This window comes from Danio rerio, chromosome 5 (assembly GCF_049306965.1).
Source record: "Danio rerio strain Tuebingen ecotype United States chromosome 5, GRCz12tu, whole genome shotgun sequence".
NCBI lineage: Eukaryota > Metazoa > Chordata > Actinopteri > Cypriniformes > Danionidae > Danio > Danio rerio.
The window spans coordinates 62,995,852-63,018,966 of NC_133180.1; the positions used below are offsets into that span (position 1 = coordinate 62,995,852).

General features: G+C 34.2%; 1 protein-coding gene across 5 annotated transcripts; it reads left to right on the forward strand.

Annotated features, from left to right (window-relative positions):
- Nucleotides 1–1,956: 1,956 nt before the first annotated feature.
- alg9 (ALG9 alpha-1,2-mannosyltransferase) lies at nucleotides 1,957–22,517 on the forward strand. Of its 5 annotated transcripts, none has more exon segments than NM_200625.2 (15): nucleotides 1,957–2,127; nucleotides 2,765–2,900; nucleotides 5,221–5,355; nucleotides 5,648–5,718; nucleotides 5,817–5,905; nucleotides 8,366–8,501; nucleotides 10,312–10,399; nucleotides 10,801–10,906; nucleotides 11,048–11,170; nucleotides 12,836–12,990; nucleotides 14,540–14,669; nucleotides 14,864–15,011; nucleotides 16,453–16,582; nucleotides 18,414–18,544; nucleotides 21,715–22,517. In NM_200625.2, coding segments are annotated over 15 exon segments (1,848 nt in total). In that variant the 5' UTR covers nucleotides 1,957–1,981; the 3' UTR covers nucleotides 21,839–22,517.
- The last annotated feature ends 598 nt before the right edge of the window (nucleotides 22,518–23,115 follow it).

Sequence of the window (23,115 nt, forward strand, 5' to 3'; positions counted from 1 at the left end):
TTTGTATTTTCTATTGGAGTGAAGACAGGTGATTGGCTGGGCAATTTTACAGCTTGATTTTCTTTTCTAAAACCATTTGAGAGTTTCTTTAGGTGTGTTTTGGATCTTTAGCTATGTTTCCATTCACCTATTTTAATGCACATTTTGCATCTCATTTATTAGATGAAGTAAAGATTAACGCAGCTTCTACTGCAGCAAATTCCATTTTTACTGTTGATATTTGGCGCCAGTTAATCAGGAAGTGACGATTTTGTTCTCTTTGACTCGATGGATGGAAACAGCTTTATCTGCACGTCTATTTGCGATAATCCAGTTTTGTGCATAAAGTTCATTCGCATTTTTGGATGAAAACATAGCTACTGTCTTGCTGAAAGATCCACCCTAGTTTCATCTTCATCATCCTGCTAGTGTAGATGTTGGACAAAGGGCAGAGGGTTGCTAAATAACTACTGAGAGATTTCAACCTATCTGGGCTTTCACAGCCTTTCTACTCCTCCCTTTCTTCAGTTGTTCAATACTTTTTCATTTCATGTTATTACACATGACTTAATTTGGAAACAATTAGATTTGTTTTCTTTTCATATATGCATTTCTTTTGTTGTTATCAACATCTTGTGAAAATTTCATGTCAACAGCACATTTAGAAATGTTTTCTAAGAAAAATTGTGACTTATTGCAGTAGTTCTCAAAGTGGGGGTCGGGACCCCCTGGGGGTCGTGGGACAACGACAAGGGGTCGCTTGGTGATTTCCAAAACTCAAATAAATTTTATTAAACTATTTAAATGACCATATTTTATTCATAACTCACAGAAGATAATTAATAGTTGCGTTAAAGAAACAACAACAACATACAAATAAAATCAGTCATCAGCCTTTAATTTTTATTTTATAAATTGTAATTAAATCAATAAATGACAAAAAAAAAAAAAATTCAACTATACAATTTTTTAACAACTTTACAATTCAACTATGGGTTTTCTTATAACCAAAGATGATTTACTTATTACCAAATATGATATTTTGGAATGTTATTTTGTGCAAACAATAGTTAGTCTTGTATGATACAGAAAGAGCGGAGTTGTCTGCCTTTTCGGAGTTAATATCTTCCTGCAAAAGTTTAGCATTTTTTCTCTCTGTTTTTCTGGACATATTTTAATTGTAAACTACATTTCAGTTAGCAGAAATGCATGTCCAAATATTAAAATAATGAAAAATTTTATTTATTAATAGTGTAACAATAATGGACAGAGCTGGTTTACAACATTTAGCAGTGTACCATTATGGAAAATGTATACTATTATGTGATCATTCAGTATGTTTTAGCTGATGTCATAATTTCAAACAACTTTGCAAGAAGAAGAAGATTGCTTATTACTATAATAGTTAATTGTCTGTGTATATTAAACCTTTTATTTGTAAATAAACTTTAGAAATAGAATAAAGGTTACAGCAGAGGTGTCCAAACTCTAGGAGGAGCGGTGTCCTGCAGATTTTAGCTTGCCTCAACACACCTGCATGGATGTCAACACACCTAGCCCAGGTGTCCGATTGGAGTTGGAACTAAACTTGGCAGGACACCCCTGGGTTTAACCATTTATCACATTTAAAACATTTATTCTACTTTTAACTAGTTATAGGCATATTTAAATCAATGAAAAAAGTTTATCAACATTAATTATAAGAGTTAACGTAAGGGACAGTTGATCAAAAATGACCTAAAATAAAAAAACTACGTTAGCAAATTGGACAAAAATAAAACAATAACAAACAATCAGAAACATAAGTAAACTTTACCTAAAATTCAAAAGAATAAGGAACATATACAACTAAAATCTATACATACCGAATCCTAATAACAGACTACTGAATATCGATGCTTAGCGGTATATTTTGACCTCCGCGCACTAATGACAGTCCGTCAGCCTGTTCGACGGACCATCGTTCGGTGTAGCGATGACGTCACGCACAGCCAGTAGAAACATGGCGACGAAGAGTCTCCGTCAGCGCAGCAGACGGGGGAGCAAACAGGACGCCAACAACGTGAACAACACACCTACCCCTGAAAACCGAGCCACAAAAGACGACAAATGTGCTGAGGACAATAAGTCCAGTGACCCCCGAAATGAGTAAGTAACCAACAGCCAGTACAGCTGACGTGCGATTTAATGTTGTAGTGTTGACAGCTCGCTAACTCGCTAACGTCAGGCTGTCTCAATATTCGAATTAATGCAGATAGCAAACACATCAAACTTCCACAGACACTCTTAATAACAGGAAATCAGCAGGAAATTAAACAAATGCGAAAATCTCCAGGCTATACGATCAAACATGGTGCGTTTCATTCATTCATTCGCTCACATCGCATCTATATTATTATGCTCTATATAACGATCGTTTTTTTAAAAGTGAACACACGATAATCAAGAGTACATTAGCAAGGGATTTTATGCTTCATGTCAGTCAGTTTATTTGTTACTGAGCATATTTACGCATGTCCATTTTATTAATCTTCTTACATTGTCATTAGCTGAACAGCACATCATGTGTTAAAAAGGACACTGATATTGATGTTATTTTGTCTGATTAAATTGGCCTCATATTTTGGTTATTTATGTTTGTGGACGAGACTCTTTTTAGACTGACACTGTGTTGAAAATCTGAAATAAACGAATGGCAACCTTGTTTATGCTTTGTTCCCATATTGCTTATTAGTTTGCTCCCAGATAAGCACATTAGCTCCTGTATCCCGCCTCTCTCTTACAGGTCATCCGGTAAGGCAGGTCAGGTTTGGGCTCCTGAGGGCTCCACAGCCTTCAAGTGCCTGGTTTCAGCCCGCTTCTGTGCCGCACTGCTCAGTAACCTATCTGACTGCGATGAAACCTTCAATTACTGGGAGCCAGTGAGTTACATGTTGTTCTGGTTCAGTTTTATTTGTCGAACTCTCAGGGAACAGCAATAAGGATGGTTCTGGAAAGTGTTCAATAGAGTGTTGGTACCGTTGATTAAACATGCCTTATTGCCTCAATTCTACTTATTTGAATATGATAGAGCTGGGAGATTAGGCCTGTCACAATATCTATTTTTGTTGTTGTATGATATATTACACCAAAATCAGGGTTTCTGCGCGGTCTTAAAATGTCTTAAAATCTCAAAATCCAAAATTTAGCCCTTAAAGTCTAAAATTTACTGAAACAGTGTGTTGTAGGTCTTAAATATTTTATCAACAGGTCTTAATTTGTTCATGTATTGCTAACAAATCTGAGCAAAACCCATACAATCACTAACAATAATCTCAATAAAACTTTAAACTTTTTATTTAATTTTATTCAATATTTATGTATTTTAGTTTAAACTCTATTTATCACATTGTTTAATTATTTTCCTTACAATAGCATTTGTTTAAATGTGCTCTGTATTTACTGTTGAGGATACTGACCTGGACAGATTGTTGTGCATACATTTAGTTTATTCTAGTTTTTAAAACTTTTAAAACATTAGTTTATTTTTCTTGTTTAAGTTTATGTTGGAAAAAAAACGTATGAATACAAGTATAGCTTGTTTTTAAAAAATATTTAAAATATTTTGCAAAGAAATAAAATGTAAAATATTAGATTTATCCATTTATTTACATATATATATATATATATATATATATATATATATATATATATATATATATATATATATATATATATATATATACACATATATATATATATATAGGGCTATTTTTAAAAAATCCTTAGCCTTTAGTCCATTATGTGTCTCAAATTTAATTCATAATGTTCTTAAAAATGTCTTAAGTCTTAAATTTAACTTGGTGAAACCTGCAGAAACCCTGAAAATATATTGCGATATAAAATATTATTGTCATTTTAACACCATTTTATGTCACTCGTATATGAAAAATAGGCAAACAAACACACTTGTTTGTGGTTTACCCTGTTGAAGCTGCGGTCACACTGGGCTTTTCCTCTCATAGACTTCCATTCATATGCACGCAAATGCGTCAGACCGGAAACGCAGGGTCATGCGTTAAGTTTCGCAGTTTGCTGCGGTGCAAAGTTCAAGCTTTGTGAACTCTGACCTGCGAAATAGCATCACTTGAATGCGTGAGACCAACCGAGGATCAAAACATGTCATCTCTGGACAGAAATGTAAAACATGGAGCAATTGCTTTCTTTTTTTAATGTATAATAATCGTATTTAATCCCACCCCTTTTCACAGCGCTGTACGACAGAATTTTGCACACACAAACCCTAGTATGACCGCAACTTTAGAATGATTTTTTTAAAAACATTTTGATTTACAAGGACACAAGACATGTCCTCATAAACCACCTTAATAGAGTGCAACTAGGTCATAGCTATGTAATTATACAATTTTGTGTTCTCATAAACCACTTAAACAAGTACACACATTATATAGACCATTTCAATGTGGTCACAGGTTCATTGGTCAAACTATTTCATAACTGTAGTAAGAGGCAATTCAATAATAACTTGGTTTTAAACTAACTATCATAACAATAATTATTAATATTTGACTCTTTTTTTTATTTTTGGAAGCTCTAGAAATTTAAAATGTAAATAAATAAGTTGGGACCAGTGTTATCGTTTACATTCCTTAAAATGGTCTATATATATGTGTGTGTGTATAATAATTGATAAAATGAGGTCTATAAATATTAAATTATTATTTATGAATGTTTAATGCATTAAAACCACTTGGAAACTCAGTAATATCTTTTTAAATTAGATTTTTTTTATTTTAAAGAAAATAATATGGACATAATTCTGCTATTTATTTCTTATTTTTTTAAAGTGCTCTAACGTAATATTGGTGATTTATTATAATTGGGCTGTCACAAAATATATTTGTACAAGTATTAAACTGAACTACTGGTCAAACTGGAATAGTGGAAAGCAAATCCTTGTTGTTGAGCCCCGATCTGGGTCACTGTTGTAGTCCTGAAGTATCTAATAACCCAGCACAATATCTATGTGTCGTGCAAATTCAAGAGCGTGCTTTTGTCTTTAATAGAAGCATCATGTATGTTCTTGATCTCAGACAAACTACAGAGTGATGAAAAACAAATCAATGCGTTATAGTTCCTGAATTTCAACCTCATTCAGTCAAATGACTAATTTGGTTAATCAAAGAAATATTCATGCAAGATTCTTAAAAGCTGTTTGTTTCTTCCTTTTTTGCTGGCCAGACTCACTACTTGCTCTATGGAACAGGGATGCAGACATGGGAGTATTCCCCATCCTACGCCATTCGTTCCTATGCGTATCTCTGGCTCCATGCCCTTCCTGCCTGCTTTCATGCCAAAATATTACAGACAAACAAGGTAAACTTGTCACCGGCCTCAAAATGAATGTTTAGCATGTTTAGCCATTTGTAATTAAAAGTTTCACAGTGCTAATTGCCATTTCTGGGATCTCTAACTTTTAAATGACATTTTTAAATGATATTTTCATAATTAGCATTTTATCTCTAGTATCAAAGTTTATAGTTGTAATTGCTGGGTAAATGCATTTCTTCCACCTCTAGGCAGCATGATCTGACAGTGTAAAAGCTATACTTTGTCAACTTCTCACCGCAAATTTATCTGGTTTGTTGTTTGGATTCTTTCGTTTCAGGTCCTTGTGTTTTATTTCCTGCGCTGCATGTTAGCGTTTGGCTGTTGTGTGTGTGAGCTCTACTTCTATAAGTAAGTGAAGCATGCTGCATATGGCACCTACATTGGCACTGGGCTAAAACAGCTTTTTTTACACTATGGGTTGGTCTAAAGATCTGGTTTTCTCTTAGGGCTGTGTGTAAGAAATTTGGCCTACATGTGGGACGGCTTCTGCTGGCGTTCCTCGTCCTGAGTGCAGGGATGTTCTGCTCCTCTGCAGGTGAGCTAATTGGTTGTACAGGTATGTGTGTTTATCTGAGACTGTTTCACAAAACGAGTTGCAGATTAAGTTTTGGGTTGACAAATCCAACCTGGTTAAGATCAGGTTAGGTTTTTTTACAATAAATGTTCACTGTTAGCTTTTTGTGATTGACCTTGGACTGCTTGCAGTTGACAGTGTGACATGTGCAGCAAACAACTTATCACAGGAAACATGAGAGCGTCAGTTTAAGTCGTATCTTCAAAGTGTTTTAGTGCAACTCACTTCTCTGTTGATTAAGAGATATCATTATCAAGAACTATGATGAATTAACAATGCAAAAATAAACATAGTTGAAAGTCAATATAGTGCAAAGTACTGTAAGGCTCATGAGTGGGTCCATCATCCTACTTGACCAGAGATCAGATGTGGCTGCAAAGTGGCCGCAGAAGTATAAATTGGCCTTAGGGTTGAGTCGTAGCAGCAACCTGCTCGTGAAAAATTCACGCTGCCCTGCTTACACTAATAAGTCTTAGTTTGTTGTGCACCTTTTTTATCAACCAATCTTGTCGACGCCATTATAACGACACTGATCACTCTGCCTAAAAGTAATTGACAGGTGGCAATTTGAGTTTAACTTATCTTTATTTATGATTTGATTGTGGGTAAAACGAAGGCCATGCAGGTCAGATAGTTGAAACAGTAGGCCACAAATAATTAATTTGTTATAAATAAGTTAATTATTCATATGTAATTAATTCACCGCCCCTACGACGACAATGCCATCGTCCATTGCAATGTTTTATATTAGACATCGTACAATGCCAAATTGGTCAACATCGGTAAACCCTAGCCATACTTGTAAACACTTTCTCCAACAGGTTCGCTGCTGTCCCGTGGCTCTCCGTGTTGGCCACACTCATCACAGTTATGAAGCCGAACAATCCCATTGCTTGCGCTAAGTAACGTTGCGATGTGTAGTTACATTTTTTTGAGAGGTGTGCGTCAGTACCAGTGTCAGCCACTGCAAGGCGTATGCCGAACCATACGCGTGCGTTTGACAGCGAAGTATAAACAGAGCAGAGCCACATGACTCCACATGTGGTAGCGAAAGTTATTGGAAAAAAAACGACTCGGGAGAATTTTAGCAGTTATAGGTTCTGAATGTTGATGGTTCTTTTCTTTTCTTTTTTTTTTTAGATTAATCGCCCAGCCCTTCTCTTGCCCCATCTGAGTTTTTTTGATTGGTCTACTGCTTTAAAAATGACACTGATGAGTGGCACTGTGTAAAATTTGAAGTTCGTTTAACTTGACACCTCATCTAAAAATGCAGCACTTCAAAGGATGCAAGATGCTAGTGTACTGTAACAGTAATGCATGTCTGTCAAGCACCATGGAATAAGAAAACGATGGTAACATAGCATTTAAATGTAGAATCTCGCTTTAAATGAGCACCTGTGGAGTGTTTCCACTGGCACGTTGCAAGTGCAGTGAAGTTAGCCTTTTCAAATCATTCAGATGTAAGTTGAGCATAATGCACTGCGTGAGCGGTGACACTATTATTCTGTGTGAATGAATTGAAAACACTTTTTCAAGGTCAATTTTTTTTGTGTTGAGTCATGTGACCCTGCTCTTTGTTACTATTGTGTTACTTTGCACTACATTGACGAAGCTGTGCCAGAGATGCCTTGAGATGGCATATTTTCCATTACGTTAAAATTATTTTTTAAATCAAAACATTTGCTTGCAGAAGATGCAAGAAATGACCTGTTAAAATGTTGTTGACAGGATATACAAGAGTTATTTTATTTAGAAGAGATACTGCTTGCTTTCTATAGTTTTAATATGAAAAACATTGAAATTGATTGATTTTGTTTCCAGAAGTGCAAGTTATTTATTTTCACTTTTTTATAAGAATAAAAGTGACCGTTCGTTTTAGGCAATGTGTGTTTTAATTTCAGATTTTTTATGTTGATGTTCAATAAATAATCATAGTAGATAGTGTGTTTTTACTTTAATTATTTTAAAATGAAATTATTCACCCTTCATTTAAATATCTCACTTGTAATATGTGAGCATATTTATTGTACAAAACTTGTCTGTGAACTATGCAACAATAAATAAATAAAATAATAAAAATATTACTGAAATGTTCAATTAATCAAGATTTTGATTTTAGGCCAAATCGCCCAGCCCTAGTTCACTATCTCTTGACCCAGAAAAAAACTTGCTCTGCATCAGATTAGCCGTGTAGTTTAAGTTACTATGGCCACAAAATCCAATTAAACCAACCATCTTCTTGAACCAGAATAGCTTAAAGTTTGCTTAATCTAAGTAAAAACCCAAACTGTCTTTAAGCAACATGCCTCTGGTTAATCACAGGATAATTATTATATGATTTTAGTGGCCACCATTTATTGTTTTTCACAATTGTATGTATAAATTGCATCTTAATGTGTTTGCTTTTGTGTTAATATGCAGCTTTCCTGCCAAGTACTTTTTGCATGTACAGTACAGTGGTAGCTATGACTGGCTGGTTTCAGGGGCGTCCGAGTCTGGCTGTGCTGGGTGTCGCAGCAGGGGCCATTGTGGGCTGGCCCTTCAGTGCTCTGCTGGGGTAAGAAAATGTCAAGTTCTTTATAGAAAACATCTATCCTTTTTATAATCAGCCACAAAATTGCATTTGACACTGTTTATATTAAAATATGTGTTTATTTGTATAAAATAAATAGTTCACCGTTGTCATTAACAATTATTTTGCTGTTTTTGGTTATCACATATTTGCTGAACTGAAACTCTGGGAAAATTGGTCTGTGTGTTAAGTTTTGGTCCACTGCTAGTAGAGATGATATTGAAAATAAACGCTTTTAATATGTTAACATAGCATTATATGGACATCAGTTAATATATAAATGCAGAGTTCTTTGGTCTAACTATAAATATAGTTTTTATTTAATACTAAATTATTTCATTCCTAAAATTTATAAAATCAATCAAATATTAATTAAATAAATAAATAAATAAAAAAACTAATTAATCGCAGTAAAGACATTTTTGTTACAAAAAGCAGTTCTTTTAAGCCTTCTATTAATGAAAGAATTTTGCAAAAAATGTTTTATATGTTCTAGAAAACCAACAGCAGTTGTGAACATAAATACCAACTATGAAATGGTTCTTGAATATCTGATCAACAATCTGATCTACTCCTTTATTTTCCTAAAAATTAAAAAAAACATAGTTATGAAAAGTGTTGGTCATTAAATTATGTTATTTTCAGTTTTATCCATAAATTATCCTGCTGTTCCTCCTATTAAATGAAAATGGCTTGTAGCTAGGGTTGTAACAGTATGAATTTTTCACGGTATGATAATCGTCTAAAACAATACCACGGTTTGACGGTTTCGCGGTATACGGTATGTTACAAATGTTACAAAATAATAGAACAGTGAAGCAAATTTGACTTTTTCCAAATAATATATTTTTAGTTACTATAAACAACACCACTTACAATGAACAAATAAAAAAATAAGAAAATAATAAATAATGTGTCAAAGTCCAAATAAAGTCCAAATAAACATGGTGCAAATCCTCAGTAAAAAATAGATATAAATATTTACTATACTATAAATAGTTACATAACGAAACTAGATTCAATATGGAACATCCTTAGGTTCTATGTGCCAGCATGGATTTGGATATGGTTGTATGCAATGCAAACAAACAGCTGCATCTTCATTTGCGTCTTTTGAAAACAGCAAGAGCAGCAGTTCGTCTTTGCTGTGTCACTGTTTTGCCATGTTTCTGTGCTGCTGTGCATGCAAAAGTACTTAGTATGAGAATTATTTCATGCAAAACTTTTTTTTTTTGCGTTTTATTTAGCCGCGCATAAATGTATGTATCTCTCATTCCGTGTTGTTCAAAAAGCTTGGTCCACAAACAAAAGCGAAACCTATGCTTATTGGTTGTGATATAGCGAGTTTGAACCAATCTGGGCATGGAGGAGGGACAATGCATCAATGTATCATGTCTGATTTGTCCGGAGACACAGTGACGAGCGTTTCTTTGTCAAATCAGCGTTGTCAAATGTTGATGACGTAACCGCACTGATTCCGGAGCCTCTGAAAGTCCGCGAATGTTATGTGATACATCACTGGAAAGCTGAGATTCTCTTCTTTATGCCAATCTTTGAATTGTATGAATCGGATCAGTGGATCAAAAGTTATTAAACATTTAAGAGCAATAATTATTTTTAGACGCGGGTGGCTGTCTCGGTCTTTAAGGGTTAAAACCGTTGATATACAATTGTTCATGGTATGATAATCGTGCACGTTCAAATCGTGGTAAACCGTCATACCGGTATATTGTTACAACCCTACTTGTAGCATTTATTCACTCACAAAAGTAAGTTTACTTTACATTATTTGCAGGATACCCATTGCCTTTGACCTTCTGTGGCTGAAGAAGAAATGGAAGAGTTTTATCATGTGGACACTAGTGGCATTGCTGCTCTTTCTGGTTAGCAAACTCATTGATTTCTCTGTTTTTTTTTATGTGGCTGATTTGTTTTTGTGTCATTTTGATCTGACTTCATTAAAGGAATAGTTCACCTAAAAATGACAGATCTGTCATCATCTACTTACCTTTCACTTGTTCAAAACCTGTTTGAGTTTCTTTTTTCTGTTGAACACAAATGAACATATTTAGAAAAATGCTGGTTTCTGGCAGCCACTGACTTCAATAGTAATAGTACTATGGAGGTCGAAGAGAAAAAAGAATCTCGAAGGTTTAAAATCAGTGTGAGGTAATTTAAATTTGTGAGTGAACTAACCCCTTGTTTCTATTAAAAAAAAGATCTGAAAGCTGTTTATTATGCTGACATGATAACATTTATCATCATCATTATTATATGTTTTTAGGTCCCTGTGGTTATAGTAGACAGCTACTACTATGGCAAGCTGGTGATTGCTCCTCTGAATATAATACTGTACAATGTATTTACTCCTCATGGGCCAGATCTCTATGGTACACTTCAAATCTTTTGTATATACATTAAAAAAATGATATTAAGTCATCTACGAATAAGTGTGCAAATAATTCTTCAAGCTGCCATTAGATGGCATCTGTGACCAATGTTTAAGCATTTCCATTACTTTTGTCCTACAGGCACAGAGCCCTGGCATTACTACTTTGTGAATGGTTTTCTTAATTTCAACATTGTGTTTGTGTTGGCCCTGTTTTCTCTTCCTCTCACGGCGCTTATGGAGGCACTGCTTCAAAGATTCAATGGTATGAAAAAACTCTGTTTTTCACTTGTTTTATTTAAGCCATATTTCACTCAAGAAAGAAAATTCTGCCTCCGTTAACTGTTTTTTTGACTAGTTGGCTGGTTGCTGGCACCTATTGACTTCCATAATCATTTGTCCCTGGAAGCTGAACAGACGGTAAGGTTTAAAATCACACAAGGAAGAGTGAATGATAGCTGGCACCTGTTTAATTCTATAGTAATTGTTTTACTATTATGGAAGTCGATAGGTACCAGTTAGGGCTGTGCAATTACAGTTTTTTCCAATTGTTTACAATTACTTGTATTTCAGACACAATGACTACAACATGTAACTGATGCACCAACCCCCTGAAACAATTCTGCTAAACTACAAGCACAATTCCTGCTTTACACTTAAATTGCAGGTTTAAAAAACACTTTTTTCAAAACACAACACCCAAATCTCTGCATTTGGCACAATTTTCATGCAGAAAATCTCTTGTTTTCACAAGGAACACACTGTCTTTCACAGTTTTAAAGTCAGTTGCCCTACTTTGCATACAAACTCATCACATTAGTAAACACCTTTCACACAGAATTGCAATTTAGAAATCAGAGCTCATCTGGTTCATAACTGGTTCACTGCCCACCCATGTTTTTAGTTGTTTATCTCCCTCTAAATTCTCCAATCCTCAAACCTTTTGAGGATTTTTTTTTTGACTGGGGATGTAAAGTGTCCGAAATCCACACATGCATACCCCTTCTCCAAGCTATAGAAGTTGATGCTTTTCATGGCTGGAAAACAGAAAAAAGGATAGTATAGCTGTTTTTTTTTTACTGTAACTGTATTCAGTAAATACTTCTGTTGATGGTATTTAGACCACGTTATCTGCAACTTTGTATTGGTTGGGATGAACGCTGTGTACACTGTATTTGTGGGGAAAATACAGTAAAATATATTTGGTATCTGTTTGTTTTGTATAAAAACAATATTCTAAAATATTTTACAATGCATTTCTGTAGGCCTACTGTCTGTAGTAAGTGTAACACTGAACAAAAAAGGCATTATGAACAATGGAGAAGAAGAGGTCATAGTGTTTTACATTAAGCACATCAGTGTTCAACTGATCTTATGAATGTCCATTTATCTGATGGTTTGTGTTTGTCATTTGAAAACAAAATACCATTTTGAGAAAAAATCAAATTTTTTCAATGTAGAGTGTAGTGTAGATTGTAAATATAGATTTTGCAGAACAATTGAAGAGTTTTGCCCAATGTGTGTGTGTTTTGTGAATTGTGTGTATAGTTCTGACAATACGAGGCATGCTTTCAGAAAATGTGTGTAAACAATTGGAAAAAACTAATCATAATCAGTACCTTAACCATTGCGATTTTGTAAATCGCAAAAGGCTGCAATATGAAAGCGATATAAATATCACACAAATATTCACAGAGCAAGTGCCAATTTCTTTTTTTGAGTGTGTGTGTGACAGACTAGCCATTTAAATTCATTCTCGTTTTGCCCAATTACCTTCGCTCAAATGAATGGCGTGTACCACCCACCATTAAAAAACAAATAACCAGCACAGTAGATTATTGATGCATATAAAATATATGATGTCTGCACGCAGTATAAATATAGCCTATATTTATATGTGAAATTATTAAATATTTATACTGTTTTGCAGTTCAGAACCTCGGCCGGCCGTACTGGTTAACTTTGTCTCCAATGTACCTGTGGATGCTGGTCTTCTTCACTCGCCCGCATAAAGAGGAACGCTTTCTTTTTCCCATCTACCCGCTCATCTGTCTGTGCGGGGCAGTGGCGCTCTCCTCATTGCAGGTTTCATTTGCTTGATTACTTTTTTTTTTTTTTTTTTGCTGATGTGAAATTATGGTGCTGATTGTTTTAATATATTAATATACAAGACTGGTTTTATTTGCAATTAGGTTCGAAGATATGAATTTTCAAAATAAATTTCTAAAAATATATGAATGTATTAAGTGTTATTTTATGATAATGTATCTTAAAAAAGGCTCTTTTGCTCATTAAGGTTTAAAAATACAAAAGAGAAAATGTGCTTGGAATGTTCAAGCTGTCCTTAATAGGAGAGTTCATCCAAAACTAAATATTCTGTCATTATTTACTCACCCTTGACTTGTTCCAAATGTTTTAGTTTCTTTCTTTAGAACAAAAGAAGATATTTTGAAGAAGGCTGGAAACCATTTACTTCAAAAGTATTTGATTTTCCTACTATGGAAGTCAATAGGTACAGGTTTTCAGCTTTCTTCTAAATGTTTTATTTTGTGTCCAACAAAAAAGAAACTCATAAAGGTTTTGAATACATTGGGGTTGAGTAAATAGTGAGAAAATGTATCCTGTTAGTTAACATAGATCTAGTCAAAGAACTCAAACAATAGTGCATTTATAATATAGTAAATTACATATAAATTAGTTTTTTTTCGGCCTACAGTAGTAATATTGTTGTGGTAAGGCTGAATTTTCAGCATCATTCATGATCTTCAGATCAACATTTATTATTAGAGTTGTTAAAACCAGCTCTTTATTTTGTGGTGTGTGTTTGTGTGTTAAAATCCGGAATAAATGGTTTAAATTATTAAAAAATTAAAAGAAGAGCATTCAGATAACATTTATTGTCACTTTAAATCACTTTACCGCATCGATGCTATATAAAAGTATTGATCTTAGTGTCCACCAGCTTCTGCTTTTTCAGAGAATATCTAGTACACCATTATTTCATGTAAAAAAAAACACAGGCAACAGTACTTCTATAGCCAGTGTTGTGTACACAGTTGAGGTCAGAATTATTAAGCTTCGTTAAAGATTTAATTTTAATATATTTTTTTGTCAATTTCTGTTTAACAGCAAGAAGATTTTTTTTAAATATAACAGTAAAGACTAAACTCATTTCTAATGACTGATTTATTTTATCTTTGCAATGATGACAGCACATATTATTCAAATTGATATTTTTCAGGATATTAGAATTGAGCTGAAAGTGCTGTTTAAATGCTTAACTAGGTTTATTAGGTTAACCAGGCAGGTTAGGGTAATTAGGTAAGTTATTGTATAAAAGTAGTTTGTTCTGTAGACTATCGGAAAAAAATATTGCTTAAGAGAGCTAATAATATTGAATAGAATATTGAATTAAAATAGTTAAAAAAAAACATTGTAACTTTTATTGCAGCCGAAAAAAAAAAAAAGACTTTGTCCAGAAGAAAAACAATTTATAGAAAATACAGAAAAAAATAAATCAATGCTTTTTTAAACAAAATTTGAAAAGAAAAGAAAAATGAATTAATATTGATTTTGACTGAATTTGTGATATTTTACTATGTTGTCCTTTTAATGTTGTTTTCTGTCTGTGTAGAAGTGCTATCACTTCATTTTCCAACGCTATCGTCTGGAGCACTACACTATCTCCTCCAACTGGCTGGCTCTGGGTTCTGTGCTGCTGTTTGGAGTGCTCTCGCTGTCTCGATCTGTGGCCCTATTCAGAGGTAAGAACAGATCATGTAAAGGCTCATTTAAGACCAGGCTGAGAGTACCTTTTGGGGAACTCAACTGAAATATGTCACTAAGGTAAAGCTGGTGAATTTAGCTGGCAGATGAAGTTGATTAATAGAGTGATTAAAAAAAAATATACATTCGTCTGATGATGTCTGTCTCACGAGGGTTTGCTGTGTGTTTAAAGGCTATCATGCTCCGCTGGATTTGTACCCAGAGTTTCATCGCATTGCTAAAGATCCTGCAATCCACACCGTTCCAGAGGGAAGACTGGTCAATGTTTGTGTCGGGAAAGAGTGGTACCGCTTTCCCAGCAGCTTTTTCCTGCCTAACAAGTGAGTTTTAATTCAATTGTGAAAGGCTGTACATAAATATAATCTACCTTTTTAATATTATCAACACTTTTAATTGACAAGAATGTAGCTAAAAGTAATTGCAAAGATATTTATTGGAATCATTTCTGTTTCAAAGTAATTCGGTTTTCTTAACTTGTTATTCAATTATTATTATTATCAAGAACAAATGCTTTCTTGATTAGAAGAATTTCAGAAGAATCTTTTGACAAGAAAGACTGGAATAATACAGCTTTGTCATCATGAGAATAAATAACTTTAAATATATTTAATATACAGTTGAAGTCAGAATTATTAGCCCCCTTTTAAAATTACTTTTCTTTTTAAAATATTTCCCAAATGATGTTTAACAGAGCATGGAAATTTTCACAGTATGTCTGATAATATTTTTTTCTTCTGGTGAAAGTCTTGTTTGTTTTATTTTAGCTAAAATAAAAGCAGTTTTTAATAATATTAATAATAATAATAAAATTAAAATAAAAAAGTTCAGGGTATTTAATAATTCTGATTTCATATATATATATATATATATATATATATATATATATATATATATATATATATATATATATATATATTTAAAGTTTTTTTTTTTTAATTATAGAGATGCTCAATATATCGGTGGCCATATCGATATCGGCCGAAAAATGCTATTTTTAATGTTATCGTTATCGGTTTGAAGTCAAAATTAGGCAGATATTTTTGCAATTTTTATGTAATTGTACAGAACTGCCTGCCTTGTAAGCATGAGAGCATCTTGCAGGAGTGTGGTAATAAGTGTCAAATGACTACCAATTGTACATTACTGTAACACTTTATTCGAGAACACTCCTTAGTTCTTTCATTTTCGTTTTCATCTCATTTAAAATATATTTAATTTGTTTGCTGATAAATCCCGTTTTGTTAATTAACCTATAATTTTATGCAAGAGTCAAGTTGCTTGCTAATTTGCTATGTGAAGAAAAGGAAATTATTTTGTCCGGCTGATTTATGTAAAATTGTGAAAATAATCACCTTGCATTTTTTAATTTATTCATTTTTTTGCTTTGAGTAGGCTATTCTAAGATCAGTTAAAACTTTTATGAAGTTTTTAAAATAAAATTAGTTATTTAACGTACCAAAATATAAAATGTAAAAATATTTATATTTTCGGCTAATATATGGATTATCGTCCTCCAAATCTACGGATTTATTGATTATCGGTATCAACCAAAAAATCCATATCGGTGCATTCCTAATTTAATATTTACTTATTTTAAATATTTCTTAAAACTCTTAAATTGTTAGAATATTTTAAATCAATGCATCCGTTGTTACACATATAAGACTTCATAGTAAAATTATATTAAAATTATTGTCCACCTTAATACTTTAGACAGTAGTGTAGGTTCATAGTTTATACTAACTGTACCATACATTACAGCTGGCACCTACAGTTTATCCAGTCAGAATTCAGGGGTCAGTTACCTAAGCCATATGCCATGGGTCCTGATGCCACCTGGATCATCCCACCAGACATGAATGATCAGAATCTTGAGGAGACATCACGATACGTGAGTACACAAACATAAACAGGTTTCTGTTTTGCATTTGCTATTTTAAAGTGAGATGAAATGTTTTATCTGAGGCGGATATTGATAATCAAGCTCAACAGTCCTCAGACAGTGAGTTCTTGTCATTTTGAAACATCTTAATGTCTTTAAAAGAATGTTTTGAGTGTTTATACCACATGTGTATACCACAAGTGTAAACCTGTTAAAATATTATAAAAAGTGTGTATGCTGAAAAGGACAGTGCTTTCAAAATAAATCAAATAGTAATAATAATAAAAATAAATGATAGTTCAGAACTATAACATTATACTTTTATAATATTTATTTATGTTTCCCTTGTGTTTTAAATGACAGAAGTCTTTTAGAGGGTTGTTTACATGTTTTCTTTTTCATTGAGTAGTTGACTTATAAATCATGACTTTTTCAAGCTGATTTTTAAATTCTAAGGAATTATGGTTGGTTAGCAGATTTAGGGCTCTATTTTGACGGACCATGCGCAGAGCGCAAAACGCAAGGCGTAAACGCTTTCAGGGCGTGTCAGAACGCATTTTTGCTAATTTAAGGATGGGAAAATCCGCTTTGCGCCGCGGCGCATGGTCTAAAAGGGTTGAGTTTATTTTCTTAATGAGTTGAAGGTGTGTTTTGAAAACAAACCACTTAGAGTCTCATCTCCCATTCCCTTTAAGAGCCAGCTGCGTCGCGCCATAAGCGCATTCGCTATTTACAGGACGTACTGTAAAGTAAGTCTAAGTGGAAAAACTGAGCATTTCACTAGCAAACAGTTAACAGTTTGTTTTTTTTTTAACAGAAAACTGTTAAGTAGAGCATCTAAGGCGTGAGAATGAGAGATATGGATCTACTTTCACTTTCGCTCTTGGATAGGGAAACCTTTACGCACAGACATCAATTAGTCTATAAATAATTAATTGCGTTTGTTAAGCGCAAATATTCTTTTCAAAACTATTTCTAAATTTTGTTCTAATTTCCAGCAAACGAATAAATACACAATATTAACGAAGTGTGTTCAAAAACCTGAGTTATATCCTAACACACATGCTCTGCCCCTTATGGTCTAAAACCTGGCAGGTGGGCAAATCTAAGCTTGTTTTTAATAAAACAAATATAAATATGGATATAATAAATAATACTGCTAATAATAATAACATTATACAAAAGCAAATTGTTATGAATGAACTGAAAAAGCCTCCCGAGATGAAGAAGACATAAAAGCTGTGGTTTTTCATATTTATGTAGGCTAAAAAATAGTATGTTTTGTAATATTTTAATCCTTTATATTTATATCCTATATCTATTCTTATTATATTCTATATATATCCTTAATATTAAAATTTTTTCATATGTAAAGATATTTGCCTATTGCTCTATTGTGCGTATTAAGCAGTGTATAAGCAAGGCGCAACTCTACGCCGGAATTTGTTTTGGTCTAATAAAAAATCTGTTTTAGTTTCTCAAAATAGCGACGCGCCAGCAGTGCGCCTCAGAACGCCTCCCTTTTTAGACCAGAACGCCTATGGACGCACATATGAGAGCTAATGCACTTGCTATTTAAACCGCGTAGCGCAACGCCTCAAAACGACTCTTGCGCCAAGCTGAAACTACCAAACAAGTATTGCGCCGGGTGTAGGATAGGGCCCTTAGAGTTCATTGTTGTTTTAATTTCAATTAATTTATGATAAGTATGTCTGAATAATAGCTTTTCTTCGTAAGTTACAGAAAATGTAATTTCAGCGTTACTTGCATAGGTCATGTCGGTTTTGTAGATTTATATGAAATACTTATGGATATGTCCTTGTTGCCTGGCTTTCTTCAGGTAGATTTGAAGCAGTGTCATTATCTGGTGGATCTGGCAACAGAAACTGAAGCCCCTCGTGAACCACGATATGCCACGAACAAAGAGGAGTGGAGCGTTATTGCTGACAAGCCTTTTCTAGACTCTACCAGGCAAGTCTTTTATTATGTAGAGCAGCGGTTCTCAAACTTTTTTCATCAAGTACCACCTCAGAAAAAAATTGTCTCTCCGAGTACCACCAAAAATAAGCAGTATAGAAATACAGTAGCGTAGTAGGCCCAGTAAAGCAGCTACAACTCTGCACAGTTAAAATAAAACGTCGCAGATTACCTAATTTAGGCTATATGTTATATATAGCATTTTATATACATCATTTTTGATAAATTTTGAATTGTGTGTAGCATGTACTTGACATATTTCATTTCTCCGCGTACCACTAAAAGGAAGCCTGCGTACCACTAGTGGTACACGTACCACAGTTTGAGAACCACTGATGTAGAGTATGCAGAGTTTTTCAAAATAAGTGCAAACCCAAGAGACTCTTGTGGGCAATTCACTCAGAGAAAATGAGTTCTGCTGTAAAGGGTCATTAAAATGGTGGGGTGTGTGCTTATCCACTAGAGGGAACTCTTGTCCTTTCTAAGATACTTACAACATCATAGTCAAGCTCTCCTCATGAATTGTTTTGACACTGGATGTTTGATCATCCCAAGACAGAATACCCTTGACCTAATTTATCAGTAATTATTTTAGGGTGTGTTTATTGCCAAGATCAAAATAGCAAAGTCAATTTGAAAGAGAGTGGATTTTAGTTAAATTTTTAGTAATTATTTATTTTATGACATTGTCATCTTGTGCTTACTAGTGGTTTATAAAAATTCTAAATTTGCATATTTTTGACAGTAAATTGAAAGGATCATTTGGATAAAATTTTCTGATGTATTAAGCAGTGAGATTTTTGATCAAATTAAAACATAAAAGCTTCAGATGTGCCCGAAAAGAAACAAAATTCTTTAACTTTTTTTTGAAAGGCAGTTATGTAACCAATTGGTGAAAGAAATAATCCACACTGTCAAAATGTCTTTATACAAACAGTCCATTTTAAAGAGCCTTACATATAAAATGCTACAGAGGGCGACAGAATCAAGCATTCAAAAGTTTCATAGCACAAGTCAGGAATAACTGATGACTGGCTGTTGAACTATTAGAAAGCAATGGCCATTACTTCTAAGATGTGCATTGCTTTTTAATATATCCACAAGTCTGATTTATTTATTTATTTATTGCTTGTACTACGGGAACAAAACCTAAAGACATTGTTCAGATGTTGTATTTCAAAACATTTGTAAGGTTTGTGTCCTCTAAAAGCTTCTATGTGTAGAAATAGTTCTTTTGGTTTAATAAAATAATGTATTATATCTAATAGGTAACATTAAAATGTCATTTTAAATAATTTAAACGTAGTATTTGTAAAACTATAAAGAATAACATAGCAACTGTTATTTTTAGTCTTGCACGTCTATTTTCATGCCAAGTTAAATTTGCAGTAAAAAATATTAGCAATGAAATATTTGCTGCTGCTTGAAAATAGTATCTAGCGCTAGAAAATAGTTCCCAGTTAGGCAACAGTGCTGTGTAATATCATTGCGCCTGCTGCGAAGTCCCTTGATTATTACGCTACAATGAGAATATTGTTCCTAGCCAGAAAATAGAAGCTTTTCCATTGGTCGTAGTATACCATGTAACTGCAGAATTGTCAAGCTTTGAAATGGGAAAATTACTGAAACTCTGACAATAACATGAAAGTTGACCAAAGTGCTTAATAAGCTAGGTCAATACACAAATAACTGGGGGAAAAACTGTATTTTATCCAAGAAGTTAAAATAATATAAATATTTTAAAAAGGATATCTGTATACTCTGTCTTTTTTTGTTGTCCAATTTGGAAATCTGTAAATTTGAGAGAATTGATTGGCTGATTCTGTCATGAAATGCATTACAGTTTTCAATCCTAGAAAATATAAAAGCATGAATCTCCAAGTCCCTAAAAGAAATAAATCTGTAAATATCTCGCCTCTAAAGGCCGGCTTACAACAAGCCTTCACCAAACAACACCAAGCAGAAACTAAAACAAGAGTGCGCTTTCTGAGCCTGCATGAGAGGATGTGTCTTTCTGCATGGGAAGCATTAGTTTGTTTGTTTTTTACAAAGGGAAATCAGAAGATGAAATGCGCACAAAGTGTATTAATACTAAAATCACATTAATTGTCACTCACTGTGGAGGGATTCAGTTGGGCAAATATGTCTGATAATCTAATAATCCATATAATATGCAAATATTTGAGACCTTTATCTAAATTACAGCCGGCTTCTTTGTGTTCCCTCTTGACTTAAATTGTTTACTTCGGAATGTCACTTTAGTTTTTGTTCTTGCACTTGATTCGATGTTGACGAACCAATCAGAGAAAACTCTACAGTTGACAGCCAGTTCTACATGCTGAACTCACTCAGACTGTTGGAATAATTAATCAATTCTATTTGTTTAACCTTAATTTATTGGATACAAATGAATAATTTGATTCACAGAATTCTGTTATCCTCAATGCAATGCAAAAATTACATTGAGGAGGCGCGCAACAACTTCCATTTCCTGACTTTTATAGGCAGCTGATATTTACATGTGAAGTTTAGTGAAATTTGTCACTTGTCAATTATTCTCCATTTCTCCATTGGCCGCACCCATACGTACGTCCTCTTTTTCTACAAATTCTCTGCTCAACATTAAAAGCACAAGCCTCCTCAACTGCATAAATTCTGTGTTCAGTTTCAACACATTTCTACTCACAGGAAGTTTAGCTGCAAAGCTCAAATTCATTTTGGACAATCAGGCCTTTGCATTTCTATCAGCTTCATCTACTTCTGCAAAAATGCTTCATTAGTATGCAAAGCATATCACATCAACTGTAGAAGTTCAGTTAATATATCACCTTTAAGCAATATAAAAACAATTGTTTAATCAAAAGAAGACAAAAATGTTTAAAATAGATTCCTTTTTCCCAACAAGACATTAACCCAAAGAGAAACCAAGTGTGGTAAACGCCAAATAAACTAGCAGGGCCGATACTCCCTGACCAAGCCCAATTTCAGCTTGGTGTGTCCTGGCCCGAAGACTATTTGTGTCAGGCCTATTGTGATGAAATGTCCAATCCAAACATCTCTGCATATGTTATTGCCTCATGTTTGCGAATTTTTTCTTTTTTTTTTTTCTTTTTTCCCTCTTCGTGGTCCTTACTCTATTTTTTTGCCATGTCTCTCCCACACAGGTCCTCCAGAATTCTCAGGGCCTTTTTTATCCCGTTTCTGTCTGAGCAATACAACACCTACAGCAGATACGTCATCCTCAAACCGAGGCGACCCAAACACACGCGGAAGAGACCGCAGGCCTGACCTGCCATTCCTGCTCTTTTCCATCATTGCATTCCTCCATCCGTCTCCTTTCCTGCCGTGCTTCCTCATTTGCTTCCGAGATGTTCCTGCTCTTTCTGTGCTCGTATGTGTGTGTGATTGTGTTTAAGTGTGAGCGAGTGAGTGTTTGTTTTTGACCATCTTTGCTATGAAGCCATGCAGTGTTGGCCTTTATGTAGACATCAGATCCAGCACAGAGCATGGATGCCTTACCCATCATCCCGATTCTCTCTGCTTCATTCCATGCCTTCGTTTTCTTTATTCCTGCTCTGGCTTCTCTGCAGCGTTTCAGAAGAGCTCTGTTTAGACGACCCTTTAAGGACTTAATGTCCCTTATTTGTTATGACATCATTCTTGATCTGGGACAATGAACTGTTTCTCCACGAATGCAGACCCAAACCAGATCTCACGTGTTATCATCCAGAGCCATGAACTGCTCTTCATTCGTCCTGTTGGAGCCGTTGGTTCAGGCCTGCTTCAGCATTTCAGGATGAAAGTTGCACCAAACTCTCTCCGTTCTGTCATCTGTGGAAGTGGACATTGACTGTGAGGTCTGACGGCAGACCAGGACAATTGAGTGTTTACATTCCAAATCATGTCTGTCATATCATATCAGTGTTAACTGTGATTGAGTGTAATAAAAGAAGGCTGTCTTAATGTGTGGCTGTGCCATGTCAGAGATCATTCCTGCAACAGATGCACTCATTAAGATGCTTTTCAAAACTATAGTATTTTTAGGGTCATTGAAAGCCTAGCAATATAAAGGAATTGTTATTTCCAAGCTAAAGGACAACACAAACTATGTATAATATATTTATTTAACTTTTACTATATTATATATACTATATATTTAATATAACTTTCCTTGTTAATATATTTCTAAAGGAGCTGTTGACATGAAATTGACCCAGGTTTTAGAAAAATTCCAAACACTTTAAACACACACACGAAAAATTAAAGCTGCAAGCAGCGATGAAAGGGACCTTACATTTGCGCTCACCGCTGCCCGGTTGCCCTCGAATGACAGAGAACAGTGGACAATAATAATTTAAGCTATAATATATATTTTAAAAATCTAAGAAAATCACTGATTTATGCAAAACATCCTTCTGTCAGCAGGTGGCGCTATGACGGTACTCCATATTGGCTTGTAGATGCCTTCAGGAAAGGAATCTAATCAAACCTGTGAATTTTCAGGCAGATCAGACATTGGTTGGCTGAGTTATGAGTAATTCCTCCTCTACGGCGAAGCACTGAAC